Genomic DNA, 19,414 nt, shown 5'->3' on the forward strand with positions numbered 1-19,414 from the left:
GGAAAACACATGTATTCTTTTAAATTACTGCATCACTTGCTTAGTGCATCTGTACAATGTTTAGCAGCGCCAAAGCGGACATGTACAAAGAACCTGGCCTAGGCCTGCCTTGTAATCTGACTTTGGGGCTCAGCAGTGGCAGATTATAAGAGGGTTATTGGGGTCCCCATCCAGGCTGTTTTATTTGAACGGAAGTGACATTTGGGTCCAGTACTATATTAGTGTATGCTGCCCATGTCTGAATAGAGGCCTTTCAGATTACCGGAAGTTGTATCCCAGAAGATTGTCCCCGGAAGTTGTTGCGTGGCTATACGAGATACAACGCCGGCATCCATGTGATTGGGAAACACAGACTATTTAAACCTTGTTTGTCACACTATGGAGATACCCTTTGAGAAAGACTTAAATGACGAAACTCGTCAGTAAATGGCGGACTGTATCTTCCACTTGTAGTCGTGTTGGGACTTTCTTTTCCTCATCTGGCCGGGAATCCTGAGAGGAATGTTCCATTTGGGGGACTACAGATAAGCCTATTTATATGATTTTTATGTACGGGCACTTGCGTGTTTTCTATGTGAATACATTTTTGGATGATGAATCACTTCTTTGCTCATACTGTGACGTATGTTCTGGAACGTATTACATTATATACTGCTACTTTCTTTCCTGAGTCCTAGTTTTGAGTGAATCTTGTCCTTGGAAGCCTTAAGATCTTCTACCATCATATATACCAGATAAGATCATTATTTCTATTGCTTTGGTACGAGTCCCATTGGCACCGTTGCACCTATTAAAAGTGTTTCTCAAGAGTTACACTATGTGTTGGCGGTCTTTCTTTTTTTTCTTTATATATATATATATATATATATATATATATATATATATATATATATATATATATATTTATTTATTTATATATAATATATAATATAGCATGCACTCACTTAGTTACTCATACAGATGGCCTGCTGTGTAGGTAAACACTACTTTAGAAGCATGTAAGAGTACACATGCAAGTGCAATGACATCAGAGACTTGGTTACTGCACAGCGGTGAACCATGCACAGCCTTTGTAAATGACCCCAAATATGTCATTATGTCTACCTGAATGTTCTAGGGAATTTCAGTTGTCCAGTATTTTTGTATAGTATTCTTCAAGACTCTCTATTGGTCTTACACATCAATAGACGGAGGCAACAAAATACAAGACGTCATGTAAATTATACTTACGAAAATATGCAGTTTGCTAAGTTACAAAACCATGCGCAAGAAGACTGGTTTATATTACCATTGTATAAATGCTGGACTAAGACATAATGCTTCCATTACCATTTCCATTCTCCTTTCTTGGTTTCCGTTAGTGTCACGGCCATCTCAATGAATAGGAGAATAATGCCAGTTAGAAGAATCAAGTAGAATCTATTTTCCTTCACCAGTGTTGCTATAATTACCATAATGGTCCCATGTATGCTGAAAAACAAGCGACTGAACAGTGCTGACAGTATCTTGCAGTAGAGGCCCTTCATTCCTCCCGTTTACCTGCAAACCTGAGAAACGCAAAACATTAGGCATAGATATATAACATTGTTAAACGTATGAGACATGTGTGTTTGTAACACTTGATTACACATTCTATACATTAATATAATTTATTTATATCTGGGCTTTCAGTTTCATTGTGCACGCATGAGCCAGCTAGCTGGGTCAGACATACGTATATCTGCAGAGATTGACTTGGTGAAGTGGTAACACCAGTGTAGCCAGGGGAGGGATGGCAAATTTTAGCCCGGGGAAGGGGCGGCAAGACTCGACTCAGCGGCCTATTTTAAAGGGAAATAAATGCAGGTGGCTCAGTGATCCAGCCTAAGGTAGCCCACTATGGGACTGGCCCAGGGGGGCAGATGCTCCACTGCCTCCCAGCCCAGCCAGCCCCTAAATGTAGCCCCAATGTAAAGCAGTAGTACAATATAGGCACACATAGACTTTGCAGCATATCACATTGTGTCGTTTAAACTCTGCAGCACATCACGCAACCTTTCGATACACTCTTGCAGTTTATCATACAGTCCCCTCATTCCTTGTGTGGCATGTTCCACTCTGCAGCATCAGTGGCGCACGCAGGGGGGGTTTCTGAGTCTCCAGAAACCCCCCTGCGCTAACTAAGGGGCCACCATATCGGCACTGTCCTATACAGCAGCCGCGCCGCTGTCAAAGAAGCGTCCGCGGCGGATGCTTCTTTGACAGCGCCACGGCTGCTGTATAGGACAGTGCTGCCGAAACGGAGCTGCTGCGCATGAGCGGGCGCATGCGCAGCAGCTCTCTCTAGTTTTTTGTTTTTTTTGGGGTCAGGGGGTTTCGGGGGGAAACCCCCCCTGACAATCCTGCGTGCGCCCCTGAGCATATCGCACAATGCCTCCCCATTGTCACGGGCACTAGGAGTCTTTACCCAGGGATCACCAGATGGTAGGCTTACCAGAGCAATGTAGATGGTAATAGGGTACTCTGGTAGCTGGGTGATCACGGAACATGAAATGATGACCGATGAGATGCTCAGGAAAGTCTATGACTAGCAACACTGGTAATAATGAGGTAATGATACACAAGGAACTGTATGGACAAGGACACGTGAAGGTAGTCAGTGGTCTGCGATAGCAAGTTGTACCACTGCTATAGTGAGGAGGAATGTCCAACAGAGACAAGGAGGTGATGAGAGTCAGCGGTCTGCGGGTAGCAAGTTGTACCGCTGTCTGAGTGAAGGAATGGAATCCAAGTGGAGGTATCCAGGTAGTCAGTGGTCTGCGGTAGCAAGTTGTACCACTGCTATGTGAGAGGATAATGGAACAGGTGATACCGGAAACAGGGATCAGTGGTCTGACATCAGCAAGTTGTACCACTGCATATATATGTAAGGAGGTGCACGGGGGAAGACTGCAACACAGGATATACACAGGCACCTTATACACGATCCACAGTAATATGCACAATATAGGTATATATATATGTAAATGACTGATCAGGTCTGCAATCTAGAAAGTCTCTTGAAGTAGTCCAGCACAATGATAACACAGTCAATGATGGCAATAGACTCAGCGGATAGCAGACTCCAGAGAGAACCAAACACAGTCCAGCAAGATATGCAATACACAGCACAGTCAATGAGAAGTATGCATACCGTGGTTCAGCAGTAGCAGTCAGATGGGATTGCAGCGGTACCTGAGCGGCTGGAGACCGACTGGATAGGAAGTCCCTGGATAGGAGAAGCAGCGGTCTAGCAGGTGCAGCACACAGGTGAGTAGACCGACAGGGACACGAATCCACAGGAGTCAGCAACACGTGGAACTGGACTCATAGGAAACCCAGGAGAATGGAGATGATCCAGCAGAGGGTAGTAGAAGAGATACAAATCCAATGCTGACAGGAGGGTGGAGGCCAGTGGAACACGTGAAGGCGTGGAGAGTGGATCAGCAGGAGATGGACGATAGCGCTGACCACAGCGGCAGGACTCAGCGGCACACGGAGGTAACCAGTAGCAACCACAGGAACCAACAGCGATGGGAAACAGGAGTGCAGCGCAGGGCAGGAGCTGTAAATCACGAAGTGTAGCAGATGGTAATGAAAAGCGGCAGTCTCGAGGAAGACACAGCAAAGATGAGATGAGAGTGTAGTGCACGGAGGCAGCGGATAGTAATCAGCTGGCAGTCACGATGTTGAACACAGGCGAGTTGCAAGCAGGAGACTGTAGTGCACAGAGGCAGCGGATAGTAGTCAGCTGGCAGTCACGATGTTGAACACAGGCGAGTTGCAAGCAGGAGACGGTAGTGCACAGAGGCAGCGGATAGTAGTCAGCTGGCAGTCACGATGTTGAACACAGGCGAGTTGCAAGCAGGAGACTGTAGTGCACGGAGGCAGCGGATAGAAATCAGCAAACAGACTTGATGAGAAGCAGGTGAGTGAGGTAAAAGCTGGAGTGCACGGAGGCAGCGGATAGCAATGAGTAAACAGTCACTTAGATATAAAATAACGTTGAAGTGGTGTAGAAGACTGTAGTGCACGGAGGCAGCGGATAGGAATCAGCAAACAGTCATGATGATACAGTTGATGGTAGAAGTGGTATGGAACCACAGAAGTAGAAGTGGTTTGGAAACCACAGGAATCAGCAGCACTGAATACACAAGTAATACAGGAACACCTTCAGAGACTCATGAGGAATGAGACTCCAAGATCAGGCAACGTGGTAGTGACCACAGGTGCTTAATATAGGGAGGTTGCCTGATCTGCCAATTAAGTTAAAGGGGTATACACTGAAGTATAGAAAAGGGCTGCGCATGCGCAGACCCTCAGGATGGTGGACGGCCACGGTTCCTAAATGTCCGGGAAGAGGCACTCACGGTCCGGTGAGTGACAGTACCCCCCCTTTTAAAGGTGGGCACAGAACGCCTGGAACCGGGCTTGTCCGGATTTTTGGAGTAAAACTTCTTCAAAAGGGCAGGAGCATTAAGATCTTCAGCTTTGATCCAAGAGCGCTCCTCAGGACCAAAGCCCTTCCAATGAACGAGGAAGTGGAGGACTCCTCGCGAAATTTTTGCATCCAGTACCTCGGTAATCTCAAAATCCTCCTCCTGATGGACTTGAACTGGCTGCGGAGCTGAGGGAGGAGTTGAAAAACGGTTGATAATAAGAGGTTTGAGCAAAGATACATGGAAGGCATTAGAAATCCGAAGACTCTTAGGAAGAAGGAGTTTCACACATACTGGATTGATAACTTGAATGATCCTATATGGACCAATAAAACGAGGGGCGAATTTCATGGATGGAACCTTCAAACGAATATTTTTTGTGGATAACCAGACACGATCTCCAATTTTTAGTGGTGGAATAGCCCGCCTCTTCTTATCAGCGAAAGATTTATATTTGACAGATGTCTTCTTTAAACAGGTTCTAACCTGAGACCAGATATTTTTAAAGGTCTGACAAACAGTCTCCACCGCAGGAACTTGGGTGGGCGGGAGGGCAGGAAATTCCGGAAAAGACGGATGGTGACCGTAGACCACAAAGAATGGAGTTTTGGATGATGACTCATGGTACATGTTGTTATGGGCGAACTCAGCCCAAGGGAGTAACTCTACCCAGTTGTCTTGATTGGCTGATGAAAATATCCTTATAAAAGTCTCAAGATCTTGATTGACACGTTCGGTTTGTCCATTGGATTGTGGATGGTAAGAAGATGAGAGTGCTAATCGTATGCCCAAGGTTTTACAAAGGGCTCGCCAGAATCTGGACACGAATTGTACTCCTCTATCAGACACAATCTCAGATGGACATCCATGGATACGGAAGATCTCTTTAATGAAATGTTCAGCCAGGATAGACGAGGAAGGCAAACCAGACAGAGGGATGAAATGAGCCATCTTCGAAAATCTGTCCACTACCACCCAAATAGTGTTATGGTTCTTACTAGGTGGTAAGTCAGTAACGAAATCCATACTAATATGGGTCCATGGTTTGGACGGAATGGGTAGTGGTCGCAGCAACCCTGCTGGGGTTCTGCGGGAGGATTTGAATTGCGAACATAATTCACAGGAAGCAATGAACTCTTTGACGTCTCTCCTCATTGAAGGCCACCAGTAACTTCGAGAGAGGATCTCAAAAGTCTTGTGTTCACCGGCGTGTCCAGAAAAACGAGAGGCATGGAACCACGAAAGGATTTTCCTCCTTAGAGTAGAAGGCACGAGGGTCTTCCCAAATGGTAGCGTTTTGGTGGATGAAGCAGCCAGTGAGATACATTTGGGGTCTAGAATAGTATGGTTGGAAACCTCTTCTATATCAGAGGACGTAGCAAAGGCTCTAGATAAGGCATCAGCTTTCTTGTTCTTGGCAGCTGGTTTGAAGGTAATTATTAATTCAAAACGGGAAAAGAAAAGAGACCATCTTGCTTGACGAGGGTTCAAGCATTGGGCAGACTGGAGATATGACAAGTTCTTATGATCCGTGAAGATCGTCACCGGATGGCGAGCTCCCTCCAACAAGTATCTCCATTCCTCTAATGCGGCTTTGATAGCCAGTAATTCCTTGTCTCCGATGGTATAATTCTTCTCTGCGGGTAGGAGACCCCGAGAATAGAAGGCACAAGGGTGGAATTTTTGCTGTTCCGAGCGTTGGGAGAGAATAGCTCCTAAGCCCACATTAGAGGCATCTACTTCTAGGAAAAAAGGGAGTGTCACATCAGGCTGACGAAGGATTGGAGCCGAAGAGAAGGACTCTTTTAATGTTTGAAAGGCTTGAATAGCCTCAGTAGACCATTGCTTAGGATTAGCCCCTTTACGAGTCAGGGCCACAATAGGAGATGCAATGGAAGAAAAATCTTGAATGAAGCGTCTATAGTAATTGGCAAAACCTAAAAAACGCTGGATGGCACGAAGAGTAGTTGGCTGGGGCCAATGTAGTACAGCATTTACTTTGTCAGGATCCATCTTCAGACCAACTCCGGAAACAATATACCCCAAGAATGGAATCTGGGGTAATTCGAATGAACATTTTTCTAATTTACAGAACAATGAATTTTTCCGTAGCCTGGAGAGGACTTCTGCCACATGTTGGTGGTGAGAAGGCAGGTCCTGTGAAAAAATCAATATGTCGTCCAGGTAGACGACGACACATACATATAATAAGTCCCGAAAAATCTCATTAATGAAGCCCTGAAAAACAGCGGGGGCATTACATAGCCCGAAAGGCATTACCAGATATTCGTAATGCCCGTCTCTGGTGTTAAACGCCGTCTTCCATTCGTCACCGGAACGGATTCTGATTAAATTGTAAGCACCACGAAGATCCAACTTAGTAAAAATACGGGCTCCCTTGATGCGGTCAAATAGCTCAGTGATCAACGGAATGGGATACCGGTTCTTGATAGTAATGGCATTGAGTCCACGAAAATCTATACAAGGGCGTAATGATCCATCCTTCTTTTTGACAAAGAAGAACCCAGCTCCAGCGGGCGAGGTGGAAGGTCGAATGAACCCACGCTGGAGGTTCTCCCGTATATATTCAGATGTAGCTTGAGTTTCAGGTAACGAGAGTGGATAGACCCGGCCTCTGGGAGGAGTCTTGCCAGGAAGAAGATCAATCGGACAATCCCAAGAACGATGAGGAGGAAGACGTTCAGACTGAGCTTTATCAAAAACATCGATAAATGAAGCATATTGAGGAGGGAGTCCCGGTGAAATAGCTGAAATGGAAGCTTGCTGTACCTTGAGAGGAATGACTTGGGAAAGGCAATGATGGTGACATTCAGGCCCCCAAGACGTGACTTGAGGGGTGCGCCAGTCAATCTGGGGAGAGTGACACTGAAGCCATGGAAGGCCTAGGACAATCGGACTTGTCGTAACAGGAAGAATTAAAAACGATATCTCTTCATGATGCAGAGCACCAATCTGAAGGGTTACTGGAGACGTACTCTGGGTGATGAGACCGTTGATGAGACGTGATCCATCGATAGCCGTCACAGTAATGGGAGTTTTTAAGGTAATCATTGGTAGAGACCATTGATTAACTAACGATTTGGAAATAAAATTTCCTGCTGCTCCGGAATCAATCAATGCCTGTGACTCAAAGGTCTTGGTAGCAAAGGAAATAGTCACATCAAAAGCGCAGACTTTAGATTTCGTAGACGATGGAGAGGACTCCAGGGACCCTAACTTCACCTCTCCAGAACTAGTTAGGGCCTGGCATTTCCCGATCTCTTAGGGCAGGAGCTGAGGACATGAGTGGAATCAGCACAATAGATACAGAGTCTATTCTTGACTCTTCGTTTCCTCTCCTCAGAAGATAACTTGGAACGTCCAATCTCCATGGGAATCACAGCGGGTGACACTGGACGAAATTGAGGGTTAGAGCGAAAAGGTGCTTTAGCAGAAGTCGTTTTCTCAGCCTCTCTTTCACGAAATCTCATATCAACACGATGGCATAGAGAGATCAAATCTTCAAGTGACGAAGGAAGCTCTTGGGTAGTCAGTGCATCTTTAATTTTATCGGAAAGCCCCTGCCAGAAGGCGGCAACTAGGGCTTCAGTGTTCCACTGAAGTTCAGAGGCTAAGATCCTAAATAGAATGACGTACTGGCCTACAGTATGAGATCCTTGTCGCAGACGGAGGATGCTGGAAGCAGCGGAGGTCACACGACCTGGTTCATCGAACACACTTCGGAATGTAGAAATGAATTTGGCACTATCTTGTAATATTGGATCGTTCCTCTCCCACAGAGGGGAGGCCCAAGCCAGGGCTTGTCCTGAAAACAAAGAGATAAGATAGGCCACTCTGGAACGATGGGTAGAAAAATTTTGAGGTTGGAGCTCAAAATGGACTGAACATTGGTTAAGGAAACCCCTACAAGTTTTGGGGTCTCCATCGTACTTTGACGGAGTAGGCAGGTGAAGCGTGGAAGCTATAGACACCTGGGATGGCAATGGGGAAACGGAGGAAAGCACAGGAGCTTCAGTAGTAGCTGTCACAGTCTGTCCAGATGTTCCTTGGGAGGTTAATGACTGATAACACTGAAGTAACAGCTGTTGGCGGGCATCCTGTTGCTCCACACGGCTAACCAGATGTTGCAGCATCTCTTTGGCGGTAGGTTCCACATCTGGGTCTGTCATGGCCTGATCTTACTGTCACGGGCACTAGGAGTCTTTACCCAGGGATCACCAGATGGTAGGCTTACCAGAGCAATGTAGATGGTAATAGGGTACTCTGGTAGCTGGGTGATCACGGAACATGAAATGATGACCGATGAGATGCTCAGGAAAGTCTATGACTAGCAACACTGGTAATAATGAGGTAATGATACACAAGGAACTGTATGGACAAGGACACGTGAAGGTAGTCAGTGGTCTGCGATAGCAAGTTGTACCACTGCTATAGTGAGGAGGAATGTCCAACAGAGACAAGGAGGTGATGAGAGTCAGCGGTCTGCGGGTAGCAAGTTGTACCGCTGTCTGAGTGAAGGAATGGAATCCAAGTGGAGGTATCCAGGTAGTCAGTGGTCTGCGGTAGCAAGTTGTACCACTGCTATGTGAGAGGATAATGGAACAGGTGATACCGGAAACAGGGATCAGTGGTCTGACATCAGCAAGTTGTACCACTGCATATATATGTAAGGAGGTGCACGGGGGAAGACTGCAACACAGGATATACACAGGCACCTTATACACGATCCACAGTAATATGCACAATATAGGTATATATATATGTAAATGACTGATCAGGTCTGCAATCTAGAAAGTCTCTTGAAGTAGTCCAGCACAATGATAACACAGTCAATGATGGCAATAGACTCAGCGGATAGCAGACTCCAGAGAGAACCAAACACAGTCCAGCAAGATATGCAATACACAGCACAGTCAATGAGAAGTATGCATACCGTGGTTCAGCAGTAGCAGTCAGATGGGATTGCAGCGGTACCTGAGCGGCTGGAGACCGACTGGATAGGAAGTCCCTGGATAGGAGAAGCAGCGGTCTAGCAGGTGCAGCACACAGGTGAGTAGACCGACAGGGACACGAATCCACAGGAGTCAGCAACACGTGGAACTGGACTCATAGGAAACCCAGGAGAATGGAGATGATCCAGCAGAGGGTAGTAGAAGAGATACAAATCCAATGCTGACAGGAGGGTGGAGGCCAGTGGAACACGTGAAGGCGTGGAGAGTGGATCAGCAGGAGATGGACGATAGCGCTGACCACAGCGGCAGGACTCAGCGGCACACGGAGGTAACCAGTAGCAACCACAGGAACCAACAGCGATGGGAAACAGGAGTGCAGCGCAGGGCAGGAGCTGTAAATCACGAAGTGTAGCAGATGGTAATGAAAAGCGGCAGTCTCGAGGAAGACACAGCAAAGATGAGATGAGAGTGTAGTGCACGGAGGCAGCGGATAGTAATCAGCTGGCAGTCACGATGTTGAACACAGGCGAGTTGCAAGCAGGAGACTGTAGTGCACAGAGGCAGCGGATAGTAGTCAGCTGGCAGTCACGATGTTGAACACAGGCGAGTTGCAAGCAGGAGACGGTAGTGCACAGAGGCAGCGGATAGTAGTCAGCTGGCAGTCACGATGTTGAACACAGGCGAGTTGCAAGCAGGAGACTGTAGTGCACGGAGGCAGCGGATAGAAATCAGCAAACAGACTTGATGAGAAGCAGGTGAGTGAGGTAAAAGCTGGAGTGCACGGAGGCAGCGGATAGCAATGAGTAAACAGTCACTTAGATATAAAATAACGTTGAAGTGGTGTAGAAGACTGTAGTGCACGGAGGCAGCGGATAGGAATCAGCAAACAGTCATGATGATACAGTTGATGGTAGAAGTGGTATGGAACCACAGAAGTAGAAGTGGTTTGGAAACCACAGGAATCAGCAGCACTGAATACACAAGTAATACAGGAACACCTTCAGAGACTCATGAGGAATGAGACTCCAAGATCAGGCAACGTGGTAGTGACCACAGGTGCTTAATATAGGGAGGTTGCCTGATCTGCCAATTAAGTTAAAGGGGTATACACTGAAGTATAGAAAAGGGCTGCGCATGCGCAGACCCTCAGGATGGTGGACGGCCACGGTTCCTAAATGTCCGGGAAGAGGCACTCACGGTCCGGTGAGTGACACCCATATACTATGCAACACTTCATACAGTCACACATACAGGCTGCAGATCATCTCACTGCCTCACATGTACAATGCAAAGATAAACCATATACTCAGCAACGTATCATTATTCTCTGCAGTACCCCACACACTCTGCAGCACGTAACACCGTGCCATGGGCACTGCAGAACATCACACAATTTAACCATACACTCTGCAGCATATAACACAGTGCCAGTGGGCACTGCAGAACATCACACAATACAGCACATAACACGTAATCCATACCCTTGATCACTACCATACTCATTGTCTATTTTACCTTTCTTATCTTTATCCAGGCATATGTATTACTGGTTCTAGAGCAGGCCTGGCCAACCTGTGGCTCTCCAGGTGTGTGAAACTACGAGCCCCATCATGCTTTGCCATTAGATAGCTAGCCAATAACTGTCAAGGAATGCTGGGACCGGCAGTTTCACAACACCTGGAGAGCCACAGGTTGGCCAAACCTATTCTAGTGATTCTACGCTGCCCTGAAGGGTTAATGCCAGGCTAGTAGGAGCCTGACTTCAGTCCCATCTGCTCTGATCTGATTGGCTGTGGTAGAAGGAGCTGACTGCACATGCACCAATAGCAAAGGGGTGAAGAATAAGAAATCATAGGGAGCATGGGGAGGTGGGTTTCAGAGCTCTCAGAAACCCCCCCTAAGTGCGCTCCTTACATAAAGCAATTTATTTGAAATGGAACATTAGTTATTTGGACATATTTATTTAAATCACGAACAATACATATTACACTTGCCAAACCCCACCATGGAAATTTGTCTTTAGGCCAATTATTTGCTATTTATAAAATTTAAATTACTGCCAATACTGCCTATTTATGTTGGCTTGACATAGTGACAAGTATGATACAAGGTTCTCATCTGTTGTTGATCTGAATGAAGTGCAAGCAACAATCTAATGCTTATATTTGTTAGGCTGGATACATGCTACAGTGTTTTTAGCCAAGTATCTGGCCAATCACCCGATAAATGACCGTTCATCCCAATGTTGCATCAGTGTGTACACTTAGACGATGAATGATAGTCGTTCCAAAGCACCGACCATCGTTGTTCAGCAGAACTATAAATCTCGTTCAGTAATAGAACAACATCCTTCCAATCCTGCAGTGTGTAGCACTCACGATCAGGATCTCCATAGAGCTTACAGAGTCATGATCTTTTCAGCCAATGGTTATCAGTCCATAATTGGTGGAGCTGTTCCCAGATTACACCCTTTTGGAATTAAATTATTTGCTGACTGACCCTAGTTTTTGGCTCCTAGGGTTCTCTAATATCCTCTTATCAGCTTACATAAAATCTCCCCTTATACATCTCAACAATGCAGGTAACAAACTGATCCCCGTTCACTAGAGATTACACCCTCTATCCCTAGCTGTGGTCGAATGATTGAGGCACATTCACTTTTATATGTCCATGGATGACATCACCGTATCGGTATCAGATAAATTCCAGAAGATTCTGTTGATAATCACTCCCAGGTTTATCCACCAAAATCTTAAACACCCATCTTAATCAATAAGCATCACCCCTTTCTCATCGTACCCCTAAATCCTTTATAATCTTAAAATGCTGGCCTTAGGACAACTTCCCTCTATGTAAGACGTTTAATAGCCATTTAAAGATTTTATTTGTTGCTCCTGTGTCTTTTTCTCCCCTTCTTTCCTATTTCGTTATATTTCTTGTTTTATAAATAAAAAAGGAAAACGTTCAACTGAATTTCATTGTGTGTGACTTACCAGTGCCATTTAATGTAATCCTTAGTTCAGCTTTTTTAATTAAAGAATATATAAAATAATTAAAAAAATTAAATATAACCCTTCACCACATAGGAAAATTCTTTCTGCCTTAATGAGCAGAATCAACCAGAAGAGTTCTGCAATCATAGTTAGGGGAAACCAGTAACCTTAAGTCTACAGGGCAAGAATGAGGGAATTCAAATGGAGAGACACAGTGCCAAAAGTGAGTGAGTGTGTAGGTGAGTTAGTGTGTAGGCTCTGGGAATGAGTGAACTTAAAGCACTCACTAGTCTGATATTGGGTGGGTTACTACAGATATGATTTGGACAATTGTGTACAAAGTGTATTATGCTGCCATGTGATCTGAAGACAAGATTTTATGTATACAGACTGTAAATAAATGTAACAACTTTTGCCTGTAGCACCAGTAAATATTGGGCAGGCATATCCTAGGGCGGCCTCTGGGGTCCTGAGGCACTCCCCAATGATTGACTGCTGAGGGAACTGCAAAGCCCTGCAGCCCCAGCCACTAGGATGGAAAAGATACAGATGTACAACTCTGTGAAGTGACCATCTAGCTCTCTTCAGTCTTGGAAAGCATTGCAGAAGGACGAAGAGGGACAGTGATGCATACCTCCCAACCATGAAAAACAACAGTGAACGAGGCATACCTCCCTCCCAGTGCCACAGCAGACAAGATCCCTCAGATTGGCATTGTTCTTTCTAAATTTGTACAGTTATATGTTTGATAGATGTCCAGTATAAAATTAAGTAATTATAGTTGTGTTTAATGGGTTGTGACAAACCTGTTGGACCACTAAATATACTACAATAAAGGCAAAATAGAAATGTTGTGGAGGAGTGAAGTGCAACCCATCTGTCCGGGGTGAGCCAAAAGGTATGCTGTGTCCCGAAGTAGAAGACGAGGAAGATTATAGGAGCTCCTGTATCGGTCACTCAGATGTGCTGCTACGAGAAAAGGAGAGAGAACCCAACCACAATCTCCGCCAAAGTGGAGCCCGCAGAGGAGGTAAAAGCCGCTTCACATCAGGAGGCCTTGCCTACATTTATGGATGATCCTGCAGATGTCAGAGGCTGATCCTGAGTGGACTGAAAAAGAGCCAGAGAAAACGGCCATTTTCAACACTAAGACCTAGTCCATCAGAAAGGTTATTTTTAGCCCATCCCCAGCTCCAACTTTGGGATTATAAAAGAACTTGGAAGAGGAACCTGAGGAATCCATACCTAGGGACAACCTACAAACTCTCTGTGACCAGGTAAAAGGGGATGCTCTACCCTTCCTGGGACTAGGTTGGGAACCCAGAGGACGGAAGAAGAATGTGGCATTCTGGATCACACCTGTGCTGAGATCAGAAAAGGTGCAGAGAAACATTGTGCAGCAGAAGTGTGCAACCAGATTCCAGCAGCTCAATGAGGTAGAGGCCAATATATCTGATTGTCACGCCTGAGGATCTGTCTGTACCCAGATTGGGTTGTGTCCCTGGAGTTAGGCTGGTGGCCTGATTATGTTTCATGTATGTGAAAGGACAGGAACATGTGGTGATAACCTAGCAGTGAAGACCAGACAGGAACTGAATTGCTGAACTCAGAATGCTGGAACCGGAATGCTGGATGATGGAACCAGAATGCTGAAACCGGAATGCTGGATGATGGAACCAGAATGCTGGAACCGGAATGCTGGATGATGGAACCAGAATGCTGAAACCGGAATGCTGGATGATGGAACCAGAATGCTGGAACCGGAATGCTGCATGACGAAATCAGAATGCTGGATGACAGAACCGGAATGGAGCTGGAAATGCTGGAACCGGTAATGCTGGAACTGGAATAAAAGCGTAATGGAGCTGGAATGCTGGAACAGGAATGCTGGAACTGGAATGCAAGCGGAATGCTGGAACCGGACTGGAGACAGGGTGCAGACTGCACTGTCTGAACTGGAACAACAGAAAGTATTGCAGACTGCTGGGAACCAGGTTACTGTTTGAAATAACAAAGTTGCACTGGCAACAGGTGAGGGCTTCAGGAAGTCCTTTTAAAGTAGTTGATGATTTCTTACTGGAGACTGCGGCCAGCTGGGCACAGTGGTGGATCCAGGGGGGGCGATCGCGGCAATCGCCCCCCCCCTAGCAGGGACTTGCTGCCGACGGCTGCACAGTATGTGCAGGTCCGTTTGGCAGTGACAGTGTGCTGCCCAGCTGCTATGATTGTGTTTTAAACACAATCATAGCAGCCGGGCAGCACACTGTCACTGCCGAGCGGACCTGCACATAGTGTGCAGCCGCCGGCAGCCTTAGATGTCAAAAAGGGGGCGGGGCCTAAATCGCTTCCCCTAAATCGCCCGGGGTATAGCAATTTTCTAGATCCGCCCCTGGCTGGGCAGAAGCAGCACTCTGAGTTGCTGAGATGGATTAGGTGCCTATATCCAAGATGGCAGCTCCCATGGACTGGTTTTGGAGGGAATCTGAAATGGAGGCTGGTATCACCTAATTGGCTCAGAGGAATCATGTGACCGAATCCAAGATGGCAGCGCCCATACCCTGATTCTGAAGGGATCTCTGGAGTGGAGACAGACTGGGCAGCATCTTGCAGAGAGATCTGTAACCAGCAGTGCCTGAGGACTGCAGGGACAGGTGGGAAGACAGCTAAAAGGTAAATGACAGAACCTGAGAGCCTGGTGTGTGACAGTGATTGGTTGAGAAATGTTAGTCATTAGTACATACGCTTCAATGATGGAACGTTCCAATTCTGCAGTGTGTAAGCACTCAGGACCGGCAGCGTCCACAGATCTCTGTGGAATGTGCAGAGTCACAGTCTGTTCAGCCCATGGTTATGACAGATGAAGAGCACGGATTTGAAGGTAAATCTTCTAAAACATGTATAGTGTGTACACATGAATCGGCATGCTGAGTGGGACTTTCAGTCATTGGTAAAATCGTTAACAATATCGCATCAGGGGAAATTTTCTGTAGTGTGTACCCAGCCTAAAATATAGTTGGCACCACTGCTTCTCCTTATCAGGAGAAATCGGATACATCATCATCATTTATTTATATAGCGCCACTAATTCCACAGCGCTGTACAGAGAACTCATTCACATCAGTTCCTGCCCCATTGGAGCTTACAGTCTAAATTCCCTAATATAGACACACTCATACACAGACAGACAGAAAGGGAGACACTAGGGTCAATTTTGATAGCAGCTAATTAACCTACCAGTATGTTTTTGGAGTGGGGGAGGAAACCGGAGCACCCGGAGGAAACCCACACAAACACAGGGAGTACATACAAACTCCACACAGATAAGGCCATGGTCGGGAATTGAACTCATGACCCCAGTGCTGTAAGGCAGAAGTGCTAACCACTGAGCCACCATGCTGCCCATACAGTGGCTCTGAAGATTTCAATTACCCCTTTAAAAATAGAATTAGTAAATAATACATAGTTTTATAATCTAAAGTAAAAATGTACAGATTTTACCTTCCCCTTTTCCAGTTAAAGTCATTGCCTTAGAAACCTAATTTATTTGAGAGATCAGTGTGATGAGCATGGTCTCTTTCCAGGTTCTGAATATCTCACTGTGTTCTTGTATCGTTAATATATTCCAGCCCACAGACGTAATGACACCAACATTTAAATGTACTTTTCCCGTAATAAACACTCCCTTCATGGGAATATGCTGGAGTGATTTTTTTAGCAGGCAGAGAAACCTCTGTACTCTCTTATAATAAACTATAACTATTCACAATTCACACATTCACATTTGTAAATGTAAGTTATTAGGGCCATAAAATACACTCACCACGTTATGTTTTTATCAGACTTTTTTCACATGTCCTGTTTTAATACTAATGACATTAAAATTAAATGAGCCATATAATTTTTTACTGTGGTAAGTCAATTTTAAAAAAATAGGCACTAAAACCAAGTCATAATTCAATCAAGTTTCTTGGCTATTACTAGAACATGTATCCAATATAATATAGCATCTCCTTACTAGGTTAAAACTGATTCCATAGTAGCTTATATATTCCATTTATTTAACAGCTGCTTCACAACTCTGCTGTGGGCGCACATGTATTATTAAAGCAATGTTGATCTTGTGTGTTTCTAATACATGAGCGATAATTTAACATGGTTTCACTCATATATTATTATTATTATTATTATTATTATTATTATTATTACATGAATTGTGAATTATATTAATTCGTCATTTTGATTATTAAAGACTAACAGAATTCTCCACAATCTTCTAACTCAAAATTATTATAACAATCAGTTATAGCCCATCACAAAACAGACCTCAAATATATCAATATACTATTACACATTTACTGCGTCACATCAGTGCACACATTGTAATGATTTAAAAAATGTTGAATCCTTAATCAATTGCAGGTGTTTTTTTAAAAGAAATATGTAGGTAAGGTAATCTCTCCCTAAAACCTATATCTTTAGAGACACAGGGATTGATTCAGATTGAGACATGCGGCCATTTGCATAGTGTATCTTTGCATTTTGTTCACACAGCATAAGCTCAGAAAGTGAACGTACACAACAGAGGCTATTCAGACCTGCAACTTTTTGCCACTTATGACTTATTATGTCTTAACAGGCGTGACATTGAGGGGAATGGATGTTCTAACATAGGCAAACCGAGGGGGGGGGGGGGTTCCTAGTGCCTAAAAACCCCCCTCCAAGCCTGGGGCACTGTATAATTGAGGTAGCTGGACTCTGCTCCCACTTCACACGGCTCTGCTTGAAAAGGGAGAGCTGTGCAACTTTAAATTTCAGCGTACAAATAAGCTATCAAGTATTTGTGTGCTACATGAAAAAACAGTCAGTATTTAACTTATGTGCAAAACAGAATACTAATTTGCACCCCTTGCATTGTAACATGGTTTTGTCCAGGAGACTGAAATAAGAAGTTTCTGAAGTTAAGATCCTTAATGAATCAGGCCCCTGCACACTTATGTTTCCACAGCCCTATTTTGACTTACACAACTCCATATATATAGTGCCATGTCAAAAATCAATGCTGAGATGCAAATTTCCTTTACGGTACATCATATCACATTGTACATTGGAAGCATGCAAGAAAGAACCTGATATCACGTCTAAGATCATTGAGAGGAGTTTATCCAATTTAAATATGATTTGTTGTTAATGCACTTCCTTCCCATCAATTGTATTTTGATCAGAAGCCCAAATAGATGGTACCACTTCCAATCCGCTTCTCAGTACCAGGAGAAATCTGACACTGTGGATGTGAATCTCTTATTTACCCTTTTAAAAACATTATAGAAACAGAATTTGATGGCAGATAAGAACCGCTTGGCCCATCTAGTCTGCCCATTTTTTAACCTATGGTAACCTCAAACCCTATTTGATCCTTAGTTCTTTGTAAGGATATCCTTATGTCTATCCCAAGCATGTTTAAATTGCTCTGCTGTATTATCCTCTACCACCTCCGATGGGAGGCTATTCAACTTATCCACTACCCTGTCTGGGAAGTAGTTTTTCCTCTAATTTCCTCTGAACCTACTTCCCTCCAGTTTCAGTGCATGTCCTTGTGTTCTAATATTTCTCTTCCTTAAATGTTTTCTTCCTGTACCATAATTAGTTAATGATACATAGTTGAATTAATACATTATAGTACATCCATCTTTTATCATCTAAAGTTAATATGTAAAGCTTACCTTCCTAATTTCAAATTGAAGTCTTTGAGAGATCAGTGTGATGAGCAGAGTCTCCTTCTAGGTTCTGAATATCTCACTGTGTTGTTGTGTTGGTAATATTTTCCAGCCCACAAATGTAATGAAACCAAGGAATAAAAGTACATTTCCAGTAATAACACACCCTTCATCAGAATACGCTGGAGTGAAGTTTTAGCAGGCAGAACCTCTGTACTCGCTCTTAATAAACTACTCACAATTCACACGCTCACATTTTATAAATGCAAGTAATTAGGGCCATATAATGCACTCACCAAACCTTGTTTTTATCAGACTTAATGGCATCTCCTGATCTAATCCTTATGACAATAAAACACATTGAGCCCCACCCTCCGTTTCCTCTCTCAAAACTTTGATATCATTTTTGGCAACCAGGTGGAAGATCACATACCACATATACAACAGAGAAAATATTTTCACTCTGGTCTAGGCCCAATGGATCTAAAATAAATGTGTAACTGAGGTGTGTCTAAAAGGAATTGTATAGTACAAGGCAGTGCAAAGTAATGTAATGCAATGTAATACTCTACACCTTAAGCTATTAAAGTGTAGTGTATCACAATCACAAAACAATGACAATCATATATTTTTATTTAATTTTTTTTTATTGATTTGAAGAAGCAAAAACTGGACAAATTGGAGCACTCTTCCCCATCCCTCCCCTACGCTCCCCTATGCTCATTGCCCAGTCAAATCTAGTGCCAATCGTTTGGCTCAGTGCAGTGTGCCCCCTATCCCAGTTCCTATTACACATCCATTCCCTTATTCCGGCCCTGATTACCTGCTGTAATCATGTGACCTAGAAATAAGAGCTAACACTCATATCTATTCCCTGGCTGTCCTGTGTTCAACCGAGCACCATGAGCCAATGCTCTGCCTGCTTCCAAGTAGTCCTGCAGACCTTGATCTAAAGTAAGCGGTGAGGGGAACCAGCCACAAGTTACCAGCAAAGAGGTGTTGCAGCATATATACATCGATCAGTCACAATATTAAAAACACTGACAAGTGAAGTGAATAACATTGATTATCTTGTTACAATGATACATGCCAAAAGTGGGATATATTGGGCAGCAAATGAACAGTCAGTTCTTGAAGTTGATGTGTTGGAAGCAGATAAAATGGGCAACTGTAAGGATCTGAACGACTTTGACAAGGGACAGACTGTGATGGCTAGACGACTGGGTCAGAGCATCTCCAACATGGCAGGTCTTGTGGGGTGTTCAGGTATGCAGTGG

At 44.4% G+C, this 19,414-nt stretch overlaps 1 protein-coding gene across 1 annotated transcript in view; it reads right to left on the minus strand.

The window, feature by feature from the left end:
• The window catches only part of LOC142106593 (transmembrane protein 26-like), a 29,373-nt gene extending 11,028 nt beyond the window's left edge, over positions 1–18,345 (minus strand). Inside the window, exons 1-2 of the mRNA XM_075189597.1 lie at positions 18,144–18,345; positions 1,330–1,547 (exon numbers count right to left, since the gene is read on the minus strand). Of these exons, the coding sequence (XP_075045698.1) occupies positions 1,330–1,526 (197 nt within the window). The 5' untranslated portion in view covers positions 1,527–1,547; positions 18,144–18,345. The remainder of the gene's footprint in view (positions 1–1,329; positions 1,548–18,143) is intronic.
• Positions 18,346–19,414: the final 1,069 nt, after the last annotated feature.

This window comes from Mixophyes fleayi, chromosome 11 (assembly GCF_038048845.1).
Source record: "Mixophyes fleayi isolate aMixFle1 chromosome 11, aMixFle1.hap1, whole genome shotgun sequence".
Lineage (NCBI taxonomy): Eukaryota > Metazoa > Chordata > Amphibia > Anura > Limnodynastidae > Mixophyes > Mixophyes fleayi.